Source organism: Phodopus roborovskii, unplaced genomic scaffold (assembly GCF_943737965.1).
Source record: "Phodopus roborovskii unplaced genomic scaffold, PHOROB, whole genome shotgun sequence".
NCBI classification, from domain to species: Eukaryota; Metazoa; Chordata; class Mammalia; order Rodentia; family Cricetidae; genus Phodopus; species Phodopus roborovskii.
Window position 1 is genome coordinate 20,187,185 of NW_026126447.1, and position 14,236 is coordinate 20,201,420.

Sequence of the window (14,236 nt, forward strand, 5' to 3'; positions counted from 1 at the left end):
GGTGGACTGAGGGTGGTGACTGACTCACCCTCCACCTCCCTTTTCCCCCTTACTGAATTAAGAGCACAAAACAGACTGGATGTCCCTTCACTCCTCCCACAGTCAGCCCTTCCAATGGAAAACACAGAGTGTGGGGCCAGCTAAAGCTGAGGGTGAAACCTGGCTCTACCTGGTTAACTAACCTTTTGGGGTATTGGACAAATTACTCTCCTTGTTAAATCTTTGATGCTGCTGTCTATGAGAAAACTGACAATTGAGGGTTTCCCACTTTACAGGCAAATGAGGGTTACCAAATGGCGCTGGTGAACAAAACGGCTTTTAACCCCATGCTAGGTTTTAAACCATGGTTTAAAAATCTCCTATGTGTAGCCGGGTGGTGGCGGCGGTGGCACATGCCTTTAATCCCAGCACGTGGGAGGCAGAAGCAAATGGATCTCTATGATTTGAGGCCCACCTAGTCTACAGAATGAGTTCCAACACAAAGAAACCTCATCTTGAGGGGAAAAAAAAGTGTGTAAAAATTTTTTCATGCATTTCCAGGTATTTTTCAGTCTACATGACACCTTCACACACATGTCCCAAGCATAAGAACTCCTTACTAAAAAGTCTATGGTAGATCCTGATGTAAAATAAACATTCACAAATACGAGCAGTCCTGCCGGGGCAGTGGTAGCCCACGTCTTTAAACCCAGCACTGGGGAGGCAGAGGCAGAGGCAGGCAGATCTCTGTGAATTGGAGGCCAGCCTGGTATACAAAACAAGTTCCAGGAAAGCCTGAGCTGTTACACAGAGAAACCAGTCTCAAATAATAAATAAATAAATAAATAAATAAATAAATAAATAACCATCCCTGAGTCATCATCTGCCATCATGTTTCCACAGGACAGAGCTGGGTTCCCTTTGCTCACTCTCGCCTCAGCTCCCTTTCCACTAAGTCAGGGGTGGGTACAAGATAGAACAGAAGCTTCTAGGCCCTACCCTTCCAAAATAGAGCAATAATTAGAGCCCATACACTGACTCTCTCACCAAGAAAAAAAGAAAAGAAAAAACTATCATTTTAAGGGGGCAAAGCAAAACATGAGAAATAACAATTACATGCCACACATGTATATGTCAACATACACTGTGGGCTTTTTCTGGGGAGAATAAACTTTACACTTCGATTTTCACACCCACAGCTAATGTTGAGCCCTCAACCCTGCTCACTCAGATTCCAGGGGCCCAGCTGTGGTTTCATCTTGGTGGTGGCTGTGTAAACCCCCAGACTTCATAGGAAGCCACAGAAAGCTGGCTTGGAGAAAAGAAGGATGTCATTTGTTTTCCATTGGGTTTCATCAACTGAGCCATTATCCTGAGGTCATGCTGAGTGATAGCACTCACTGGTGGGATTTTTCTCCCTAATAGCCCTGCCTTGCTGTCTCTGTTAACAGAGACGGACGCCTTGGAGTGCTACTGTGGCATCGGCAGTGAGGCATTTTCTCAGAACCAGTTCTTACTGCCTTCCAAATAGAGTATGACCCTGGATATTGTGGAAGAACATGATGCCACTGGCCCCATTTTAACCAAACCTGCCGGAAGAAAGCAATCACCATTCAGATCTTTATCAGAAGTCTTGGTTTAATTAACAAATGTTATCATGGAAATAGCATTTCTTTCTTTTCTTTTTCCCAGTGATAATCTAGCTTAGTATTTAAAGGGGAAATTTTGTGTATCAAACTGAAATTTCTCATATGAAATGGCATAGGCATTCACTCTTTCAGTCATGCAAGTAGTCAGTGGACAGATGTTTGTAGAGTGTTACCTCTAAGTGGACACTAGTAAAGATTTTTGTGTGGGGAGGGGTGAGGGGGAAATGATGTGGTATTTGCCCCTGAAGAGTTTACATTTCCACTGGGAAGATAAAATAGGCACACACATACACACACAGAATCGCAGTATAAGCTATAGAAACGTAAGTAGGGGCTGACGTTTGGCCCAACGAGAATAAATTGTTTCTCAGATGAAACTAGCCTCCCCAAGTTTTGCTTTTAGTTAATAAAGACAAAGGGAGGAGGAGAGGAATAACGACACTTTGACAATGGTTGTTTACTCAAAGAGATCTTTATAATGAGGCAGCTAAGGCCCAGTAGGCCAAGGACTTACCTAAGTTAATCAATGGCACAGCCATAGTTCAAACTGTGGCTTCCTGAATATAATCGTGTTTTCCCTATGAAAAGGGTTGAGTGCACTGTTTCTTAGGAGATACACCATTTCACCATCGTCTTCTCTCTGTGATGGCCTTCGCCAGTCAAAACAGAAAGATAAAAAGATTGTTCCTGAAGTAGATACCAACAACATTTGTGTACATGCCTAACATGTACTAACAAAATGCCAATCACATGGTAGGAACCTGTCCACACCCACCACTGAAGATCTCAGCCCTGTCCTCTTAGAAGATTCTGCATGATACCCCATAATAATTTCTTCCTGCCCCTTTTTATCTGGATCCTACTTGGACATAAGAATTTGACTACAAAGCAAATCAGCTTCATAACTAGGTTGTCTCTCACTGAAAAAGGCACTTGTATAAATCCCTTTAAATAAATGCTTGGATAGTATCCTGTCTGTGGAGACAGTTTACAAAATGCCTCATTCCTAAGGATATTATGAGTTAAGTACAAAATTTGTTGAAAACGATTTATCTCACAACTTGGCATATAGTAAATGCAAAAATTGTTCTTTAAAAAAAAATATATCATCTTTGTAAGGTGTTTCAATTTATCTACGTTGTTAGAAAGGCCCAGTGGTAGTGTGTGCTTTCAAGTGGCCTAAAGTGAAAACTCCTGAAATTCACAGGCCTGGTTCTTATTACAGACCTTGTTATTTCAGGCATCAAATATTAACTTTGAAATTCAGACTCACCTTCACAGGTATACCTTCTCTATAGGAAAAATGAAGCCAGTTGCAGCAATGCCTATCATACACACACAGGGGTACATGCTTATTCTCTCTCCTTCAACATAGACTGTATACCTTCACCTCCTGATTCACCATCTGTCTTCTCCCAGATCCCCCACAAGTCCCCACACAGTTGGAAGACATCAGGGCCTTGCTCTTAGCCACTGGACCGAACCTTCCTTCAGTTCTGATGTCTCCTCTGGGAACACAGCTGGTCCTGGATCCTGGGAATTCCGCTCTCCTTGGTGAGTCCAAACCTCTGAAACATTGGGCAAAAGTCCAGGGCTGGACAGGATTTATGGATGGGTGACTGCCTGCAGGTGGGAGGGGGCAGCAGTGGGGGGTGGCCAACAGGAAATCACTAAATTGCCTACAGAATCCAGACTCACCAGTGGAAACTTGGCTGACTTTCCACACGAGGTGAGTGCGGCTCTCAGTCTGGACTCCAGTTTGTCTGGATTCCAATATGGCCCCTCTTGGGCTGATGCCCTGGCCCAGACCCTCTGCTTCAGGGGGACTCACTGAACTCTGAGGAAGGGGTAAGCAATGAAGAACCCCTTCTGTGTCTCCTCCCCACCATGAGCCCTCTACTCTGAACAGCTAGAATCAGCTTTTAAAGGCAACACTAGCACCCTAGAAGCCAGTGAATTTTTTGTCTAGGCCAGCTCTCCTGTATAGTCTACAGTCATCCCAGACAGACCTCCCAAGGCAAAACCTTGGGGACCAAGCTATTGCCTACACAACTGGTACCATTCAGTAGCAGAGTCTTTTGCCTGCATCTGGGTTCTGAGCTATTCACTCTGGACTCATGGCCTGAGGCATGGGAAAGACAGGGCTATGCAGCCAAGAGAACAGGGACTTATGGGAAATCTGTATGCCTTTCTCTTTATTGTACTGTGGGCCTGGGACTGAACACTGTTTAGGAAGAGAAATCAAAAATTTTAACCACTTTTGTTTTTAAGCCCATAAAATTGATAAATTCCTTACATTATATGCCCCTGAATGTTGATAACAGCTGCTAGAATTACTCTCTTGGCTCAAAGTTTAAAGTTCCTCTGTTCTCCCACCCAGGGGTTTACCAGTCACCCTGGTAACTACTTATCAGAGTGTCCAAGGGCCTTAATGAGTTTAGAATTAGCATGCAGAAAGATGTCCTTCCATTTCCATTATCATCTGAAATAATGAGGAGTCATTATACCTTATCAGTAGATGAAAACGCTTCTGTCTTCTCTATTTCTGATCCTGGTGAAGGTAAGACATCAATTGAATTGACAAGTGGCCCTTGTTTCCTACTACACATTTCCAAATACATGAAAAGTTTGGCAGCTGAACAGCTTTAAATTTCAGTTCCTTGGCTTACCAATGATAAACATACTCCAAATTAAGTATGAGCATTATAGGCTCCTCATTTTCCTGGTGTTAGTTATAGAGCAGTAGCTAACAAAGTGCATAGCAATTGCTGATCTTCAAGCTGAATAACCCTTTTGAGTCGCTCAGGTACCATTCCACATGCAAGAAAGGTCCATCGACTCATACCTTTCCATGATAGCTGTAATTTCCTTCTCCCTTATTCTGAAATAATATTTTTGTCTCATTTTAGCCACGGGCAATAAGGATTTATTGTGCTTGCTGCTGCATTCCATTGCCAGTTTATGATGCTTTGTTACCTTTGACTGGTATTTAAATCTAACAGTTAAGACACCTTAATATTCCAGTCTACCTCCAGACTGCTCCATTTGAAGGAGACAGTGAACCAGTGTTCATAGAGACCCTGAGGGTAACAGCCTAGGCAAAAATCAGTGCTTCCCCAGCACTGTAGACCTAGGGGAACTCTGTGTGCAACTGTGGAGGTAAATTTTAGGGTTTGGAAATTGTATCACATATAAGGACTCTGAGAACTTGGTTTCCACAGGCCAGAGTCTCCAAGATGCTATAGAAATGTGTGCTAAAGAAAGAATAGGATTAAAATAGGCAGAATGCAGGAGACTAGGTGCTCAGGGTTAAAAAGGGGGGAGAAGAATGAGAAGAAGAGATGGTGTCAAGAACCCTGAGGGAAAATGTGCAAGATATTTATTAGGGATCCTTCTAGAGAAACTGCAAAACTCCTTTGCTTTGAGCCTGATGATGAGTAGCTAGACTGGAATAGAATCCTCAAGACAAGCAAAGCTCAGTCAGAGTTTGACTCAACAATTGTGATGGCCATGTCCATCTTGAGCTTCCCCTGCTATTGACTACCTCAGATTTGTTCATCCATTTGCTCCCAATTGAACAGGTCCCCACCCCTGGCTCCTTCAGCCAGACCCTCTGTTACAAGAGACAATCCAGGCAGGCAGTTTTGCACTGAGTTCCTAAGAAATCAAAACAGTAAGGAGCAAATTCAGGGTCATCTTGAATTCTAAGCATAAAAAAAACAAATGTACTATAATAGAATGCTGAGATGAATTCTTAGGGATTTTTAATTTTGTAGTGTGTGTGTGGTTGTGTGTATATGAACATGAGTTTGGTCAGATCCCTTGGAACTGGAGTACAGGAAGTTGTAATCCACCAGACATGGATGCTGAGAATTGAACTTGGATCTTCTGTGAGAGGTGACCATGCTTAACCACTGAACCACCTGCCTAGCTCCTAGCTTTTATTTACATGAGCATGATGTAGTGAAAGAACTATTCAAGATGAGCCCATCTAGTACTCTGAATGGTTGATCTTACTCTAAGGGTAACACATTCTGTTAAGCATTGCTCCCACACCAAACCACCCCTGGTTATGATGTTTGTGTCACTCAGTACTGGCACTGCCTTGAAACTCATTGATATCTAAGCCTGATCCACTGGATTTTGTGGATGAAAGCCATCTACCAGCCCTACTGTAGCCAGTGAGTGGTTAGACTCCAGTATTTCTTGGTGTGTGGGGCTGACTGCCTGTAACCTAATCATGTACTGTGGTACCACGTGGTTCTGTGGCACAGAACAGTGGTTCCTAGACTTTGATTCTCTTATTTCACTAGAGGAAGGGGAGAAGGGAGATTTGGAGTCTTAAAAGCCGTGGCTCAGAGATAGCTCTTACTCACTGAGACTTGAGTGTTGAGATTCCAGAGGGTGAGTGAATCTGTTTCCAGAAATGGTCACTTTAGTTATATGACCCTTTGGCGTTTCACTTCAAGCCACAGCTGCAGCTGATGGAATGGCACCTTAGTGGGTCCTCTTAGCTTACTTTCCATGAGTGTAAAGTGGAATTTAGGTCTCAAGTAAGTCCCTTGTTGCTCTTCACTCTTGACTATGTAGGTTAGATGTAGGAATGGCCCCTGGAGTCTGTACTGTACAAGGGATTTAGCCTACCTGACCCACTGGCCTGGGCAACCCAACCACTACTTCTTGGCAACTTGGCCATAGTTGTATTTCCTGCAGAGGGCTCATGGGTATGCCAGCTTCTCTAGAAGGCAGGTCCAGCCCAAAGGCAGCACCCTTCAGTCTCCATTTTCAGAGCAGAAATACTGCAGGCATTCCCAAGGCATCTAAACGGTTTTGCAATTCTGAGTGAAATGTTTTCAGAAGGACCACCAAGGCCGATTTTATTCATTTATAGAGTAGTATCATTGATTTTTCTTAAATAGCTTTCACTGGGGGTTTTAATTATCATAGCAATGTATCTCCATTGTAAGACAAGTAGAAATAAAATCACAATGAAGAAAAGTTATCTAATAATTCAATGCTGAGGTAATGAGTGCAAATATCTTCGTCTTAAACATCAATGTAGAACCTTTATATATTTTACCTAAATATATTCTGTGCACTGATTTTACAGTTCTAATCACTTGGTGTTGTCCAGCAAACATCTTTCTATGTCTGTAAACCTTTTCTATAATTTCATTTTTCATGGATACACTGGCAGATGATGCTGTGTCTTATTAAACCAATTCTATGATGGATTTTGTGCTCATTTTAGTCTATTAACTATTTAAAAAATAAATATTTGATTTTTTTTATCATGTGACCCCTGTTTCCTTAGGATCAATTCCTAATGGTAGATTTATTGTGTCAAAGCTTCATGCTGTTTAGGGTTTTACTATATATTATCAAATTTCTCACATGCGCACACACACACACACACACACACACACACACACACACACACACACACAAATCATGTCCCTCTTACATACCCATCAGAACTGAATGATAGGTCCGATGTCTCAAAAATGTTATCTACATGAGTTATAATCAATAGTTTCTACATTTACCACCATAATTTTGTTGTGTGAACAATGGTATAAGAGACAATAAACATTATTTATAAGTACATTCTTATTGTTATTTCTTTTCCAGTTTAATAAATTTGTCAGTCTCCTAATTAATTTAGGAGTTTCTCATCTGTTCATTTATGACAACTATTTATCCTTTTTATTGATTTATAGAACACATATACTATGTTCAACCAATTGGTTAATATGAAACAAATCACACAGTCTAAAATAGAAATTGCTACTACAGCCAATAGACTGAACATACAGCATTTCCAAAGTTACCTCACAGCCCTTTGGTTTTTGCTTAGCATGTTATTTCCTTTCTTGATTGTCTCTTTTCCTTCTACCCCTTCACAATCACTCCTTGCAATCTTGCTCTTTCCCACCCACCCCCTCAGCTACCGCTGATCTGTAGGCAATTGCATTGTCTACAGTGTTACATAAAAGGGGAAATGCCATTGGGGATTTGACATGACGCCTTTTCATTTTTTCATTTTGACTGCTGCTTCGTGCATGTATATGAAGTGCTGTGATCTCTCTTTCTCTCTCTCTCTCTCTCTCTCTCTCTCTCACACACACACACACACACACACACACACACACACACACTACCCTCATTCTCCCAATCCTGCTCACCCCCTTCTTCCCAGCTAGGACTTCTTTCATTCCATAATTATTTATTCTCATCTCTAGTACCACATTTGTCATTAGAGCATGTCTCCTTTTGCTGCTAAGCACTGTTTGTGGATATATTACCGTCTGTTTAATCACTCACCAATTGAGAACCAGAATGGTCACTTCAGCTTATTCTAGTTATTAAAAATACAGCTGGCGTGAAAATTCATGTAACAGCCCTTGGATATGCTTTCATATTTCTTCACTAAACACCTAGGGGTGACATGGCTGCATTATAGACAGGTGTGTGAGTAAGACTTGACTAATGGTCAGACTGCTTTTCAGAGTGGCCCCTTGTTTCACATCCCCATCAGCACTTAGTGACTTTCTAGGTTCTCCATGTCCTTGGCAATGCATGCCTCCCTTGCTGTTTTAGTTTTAGGAAGCCTATTGAGTGTATAGTGATCTTCCTGTAGTTAGCATTTGCATTTTGCTAATAACCAGTAGCATTCAGCAGCTTTCCCTATTTACCATCCCAATTTCTTAGGCCAAATGCCAGTTCAATTGTTTTATCTTTTTTTTTTTTTTAAGTCATGTCTTTTTTCACTTAGAATTGAATCTTCAAATATATTTATATAGCTTGAAAGTCTGTTATTAGATGCATAATTTTCAGATACTTTGTCCCAAACTATGACATTCGTTTTATTCTCTTAATGATGTCTCTTAAGAGCAGAAAACTGAGATCTTCTTAAGGTTCTACTCCATGTTTTTCTCTGTCATGCATTATTTGTGAATGTTGCATTTAAGAAATCTTTGTGACCCGATAATTTTACAAGGAGCAGGAAGAGCCAGTGACTAGTCTATCATCAGTGTTTCTAGCCCTTCTCCCCTGCAGTGCTCGAACAGATGCCCAGCCTGGCCACAGCCTCGGGGCAGCACTAATGTGCTCTTTGATGCAGTAGCATCAGATCTAGCCCATCCAGCACCAGCGGGTTTCATTGCAGAGTTCCAAAGACTATTCACTTTGCAAATAGAACTGTATTGTCATAAGTTATGTCCATTCAATGACCTGAGCAGTGTCTTCAGCAGCATCTGTACCACAGCAGAGTTGAGTACTTGAGACGGGGCCTGTGGTCCCTGCACCTACAGGAATCTTCATCTGACCCTATGCAGAAAGTGTATGGCACTGACCTAATGCCTCCACATTATTAACTGTGATGCTGAGGTCTGTAATGGGAATCACAACTCCCACCGAACCCTCTTTCTACTGTCACTGTGCCCTATCACTAAGTTAGGCATTCCTTGTAAGGACTAAGACCCTAAAAAGCTGAAAAATGAAATTTCCTACCAATTAGGAAAGAAGAAAAACCTGCTCTATAAACAAAACCTGGATTTTCCTCATGTGACTCCAGCAACAAAATACATAGCTATACATGGCTTACGGTAAATAGCTCAGGACTGTGGGGTTGGCTCAGGCAGGAAAGTGCTTGCTATGGAACCCATGAAGACCTGAGTTTGTGTACCCAGCATCCATATAAAAAGCTAGGTGCACTGGTGTGCATCTGCAGGGATTAGCAAGAAACAGGTGGACCTGTGGTGCTTGCTGGCTATAGGTAGCTAATGTGGCCGAATAAATGAGCTCTGGCTTCACTGAGACTATCTCAGAAAACAAGATACAGAGAAATGCATCCAATGCCATCCTCTGACACACACATACACACACACACACAAACACACACACACACACACACACACACACAAGGGGGAAGGAGGAGAGACAGAGAGAGACAGAATGAGAGAGAGTAGTTTAGTATCCTTTTTTTCCCAGTATATCTTATTTAGACTCACAGCCTAAGTAGGAGCATCATAGAGTTGGCTCTTACGGTTTGGCCAGCCTGTTCATATTGTGGTGACTCCAACCATAAAATTATTTTCGTTGCTACTTCATAACTATAATTTTGCTGTTATGAATCATAATGTAAACATCTATGTTCCCACTGGTTTTAGGTGACCCCTGTGAAATAAAGTGGTCACAGCCCACAGGTTGAGAACCATTGCTCTCAGGACCTTCTCTCCTTTGTGAGCAATCAAGCTAAACTACACAGTTCTCACTAGCATCCCTGCTAAAGGCATGAGACACAGTCCCATAGGAGTCATTTTCTCATGCCCGATGATTTTACAAAGAGCAAGAAGATCCCGTGACTACTTGATCATCAGTGTTTCTAGCCCTTCTCCCCTGCAAGGCTCCCACACATGCCCAGCCTGGACCACAGCCTCACACTAGCATGCTCTTTAATACAGTAGCACCATCAGTTTGAGCCCATCTGGCACCACAGCCAATGTCCACAGGCTGTGTCAGTTGTTTCCACACTGACCACCTGCACACGGTTGCAATGTCTGGACTTTTCACTTCTCTGCTGAGATCTGCAAAGCTCAACTGGCCTGAGACCTCTGTTAAGAGCAGTAGTGCCCCATAACCTCCTCTGAAAAGGTAAAGATTTCTTTCTCTGGCACTGAGTTAAAACAGGGCTGCTCCAATAAATAATGTACATTGAAACAGTTTAGTATGTGGGAAGGAGGTTGTCGGCTACAATCAGGTAGCCAGGAGAGGACTTCTTAAGAACATGACCCATGAACAGACAGGTACAGTGAACTACTAAACACTGTGCATGTCTGCTGGAAGAGATGCTATGTGTATCCCCAGCACAGGCAGGAGGTGCCTCATGTGCTTTAGGAACAACAAAGAAGCCAGAGTGGCTGGAGTAGAGTTATAGAGAGAAGAGATGGGGGTTTGGATCCAACCAGATAGGCAAGAAGGCAGAGGGCAAATTGTGTAAGGCCTTGTAAATGGTCACATTAAAACAACAGAGAAAAATCTATAAATGTCCAATTTATAAACTGTCTCAATATTGCATTGAGCATCATGAGCTTTTCCAGGACTAGGCAGAAGCAGGCAGAAGTGATTTCTTTTATTGGAAGCCATGTGGCCAACTGCATGCTATATAGCTGACTCCAGTAAACCAGAGGCTTATCAAGCTGGCTTTGGTACAAGCCAATATTGCTGATTTAATTTGACTCACATGTGCTGGGCACCTGCTAGCCTACCTGGCCTTAAGCTTCAGCAGGCACATGCCTAACAATTTCCTCACTCTAGTAAGAAGGGCTCAAATGGATGATAGAACCGCCTGAGAAATTTAAAACTATTTCAACGAAGACCAATTACACTAGAATCTCTGGGGGCGGAGCTAAGTATCAGTACTTTTTAAGAAATTATTCTCAGGGTCAAATGGATTTCCAAAGTCGCTCTGTTCCCCATTCCTTATTACATGCTTTTAGAGTAGGGGAATGGAATGTGTCGTCATTTAGAGTAGGCTGTCTTGGCATACAACTTGTTTGCTGTTCAAACCTAACTCTACAGGTATCCTTCCATCCTGGTCTTGTCTCATACAATAATTCCATTCTGTCAAATTCCTCCCTGTTCTTTGCCATTGTCCTGAGCTTTCTGTGACTTCTTTAAGGAAAGACCCTCTCTTGACCTTGAACTAAATCCTATAGGTCTTTGAGACTCGGGTCATGCCCTCTATGGAGTCTCCTTTGAATGAATGCTCCAGCCTGGAGGGATCCCTTTCCACTGACTTCCTAAGTACCTGCTGTACACCAAGGCTGGGCAAACTTTTTCTGTAAAAAATAAATAGGAACTGTTTTAAACACTGTGCATTGTTCCTGCCCCTGTTTTGCCTACTCTACTTTGCAATTATAGAGTAATTTTGCTGCCCTATATAGCAAGTACAGTAATGGGTATAGGTATGTCCCATAATACTAGAACTTTTCCAAAGTTCTTTTCCAAAGCAAGGATCAAAGCTATAGTTCACCAACTCTGCTTTAAGTCACTGATAGGATACTTAGCATTGCTAGAGATATTTCATGTCTGCGTCATGGCTCTCAGCTTGCTTCCAGATCCTAGGGAGACAGGGAGATGCATAACCATTCTCTAGCATCTTCAGACAGGGGTTGGTAGCAGGGCCTTTACTTAGGGGTCCTCTTGAGTCACTTCCATCTCCTAGTTCTGTCCTAATTGCAACTTTTGCATCTGTCTGTCACACCTCCACCCTCACCCCTAAAAGCGCACTTCCTGATTCCCCTGATACAGGCTGCATCAGGCACTTCCTAACGCCCTTTCTGAGGAAATGCACACTATGACATCAGTGAGTGTCCTAGGCCACATCTGTTGGGAAAACAGTTTTCATCATGATCCTTTGGAAGACTAAGATCGTCATTGCTTCCTCTCCAAAGATAGCTGTGAGAACAGCAAGTCCTGAAAGCCAAAGGTTAAGTAAAAATTAATTCACAATGGGGACCCGCCCCAGAGGTGTCAGGGAAAGTAATGCAGAGGAAGGGCAAGGCAACCTGAAGGGCAGGACCAGCATCCTTGATGAGGAAAGCTAATGCAAGAATATATTCACCCTGACCCTTTTCAAAGACCAGTTGGCATCTGTTTCCTCATTTATACCGAGAGGCTGAGATTTCAGGTCATAAGGATAACATGCTTTGTTTTCTAACATTGCCCACAAGGAGAATATGCTTTGCTATGGAGAAAAAAGGCCAGTGGTGTTTGGTTTTTTGGTTTGTTTGTTTGTTTGTTTGTTTGTTTTGTTTTGTTTTGTTTTGTTTTTTTGGCTGTTCATGATCCATGTTTATCTACTTTCATCTTTTTTTTTTAAGGTAAAAATCTGAAGTGAAGAATAGAGACTCATAGGGACTACGTGAGGTTCAACAGCATGTATCGTGTAAAACACAATATTTCAGAGGGTATTTATGGCGAAGCCATGGGAAGAAGCACAGCATTTCTTTAGACTGGAGTACATATCCATAAATCTAAAGACACCAGAGCATAAGTGACACTTAAAATAGTTAGGAGAGCAAGGCAGTAAATGTCCCTGCTTGCCACTGTTCCAGGCCATAGCAAGCATCCAGGCATAGACTTATTTTAAGAGTCTAGATAATCAGGAAGTGGGGACCTTGAGAAAATTCACTCACACTTGCTCCTGCCCTTTCTTGGCACCAAGACAGAATTCCCAAGCCAGTGCCCTCCCTAGCATACCCGACAGGAACGAGATGTGAATGAGTCTGGTGTCCCCAAAATAGACAGGTCCTGAAAGTCCTGGGAAAACGAGGAGCTCTACACTTGCCCTAATAAATCCTTCCTCACCATGAAATGGCTCTTGAAAAATACCCCCTCGTGTTCTGTGACCCTCCGTGTCTGTGTGGTGCTAGAGTGGCAGTTTTATGGCAGCTATAGAGCCCAGAGGCAGACTATAGGAGAGAAAGGGCAGGATTGTGTCCAGAACTTGTTATGATCTGTGAAAGGATAGACAGACCCTCCTGCCTCAGTTCTCGGCCAGCTTTGGAGAGGAAAGGGCACCTCCGTTGGAAGACCGGTTTCCAAATGCATAGCAACTGGTTCCTCATTGATATATAACCCAGCCCACGGAATTGATTCTAGTGAGGGTTAAATAAGAAGCTATGTGTGGTTTGCCTAGGTTAGTGCTCTGTACAAAAACAGAAACCAATACGAGTTTGTTTTGTGTATACAAATGATTGATGTCCACGGAAGTGTAACTCAGCAGAACTTGATCACCAGTGAAGTTTATCTTATCCCACTAGGGAGGGGGCGGCAGGGTTTCCAGTGTTCCACCTTTGCTTTGTTTAGTTAGAGTTTGAAGACATGGATTTGGCAAATGTTGTAGAAATGAGGTGAATTTCATCTCTTACACAGTAAGCTTCTGTCTATTATATAGGAGAAATACTACCCAGATTCTACCTAACCTACAGTCCTTTACATCTCCTAGGTAAATGGAAATCATCTCACCACACACACACTCCTTAACTTGTCCATCACAAGACTTGTAATCATAGAATCCTGGGAGCCTCCTCAAATCTTCAGGCCCCTAGAGTTTAAAATGTATTACTTAAAAGGACAGAAGTTGTAGTTTAACTTAACTATTTTTATTTCAAAAAGGTACTTCGCAGACACATAAGAAATTGGCAACATTGTAAGTAACCAGGTAGTTGAGAGAGAGGTACCAGGAAGAATTTCCATCACCACCCTTACCTGTCAAATGTAATCACTCAGGAGGCAGAAGCAATCAGAACTCTTGCGTTCAAGACCAGCCTGACCAGCCTGGTCTACAAATCAAGTTCCAGCACACACCACACACATACACACACACACACACACACACACACACACACGGAATTCTCCTGACTCTTTGTGGCTATTTCTCACCTGAGATAGCCTATCAGAGCAAACTGTAGGAGGTGGATCAGGCCAAAGGGGAACAAAAGATGATTATAGTAGCTGAATTGTGAAATAGAACCTTGTGATATATCTACATCTACCTATCAGTTCAAATTCTTTCCCCTTCCCTTTTAACACCTTATCTC

General features: G+C 42.4%; 1 protein-coding gene across 1 annotated transcript in view; it reads left to right on the forward strand.

Annotated features, from left to right (window-relative positions):
* Positions 1-14,236, forward strand: part of Adamtsl1 (ADAMTS like 1) — a 363,826-nt gene that overhangs the window by 321,252 nt on the left and 28,338 nt on the right. Inside the window, exon 23 of the mRNA XM_051188147.1 lies at positions 3,048-3,182. Coding sequence (XP_051044104.1) covers positions 3,048-3,182 — 135 coding nt within the window. The remainder of the gene's footprint in view (positions 1-3,047; positions 3,183-14,236) is intronic.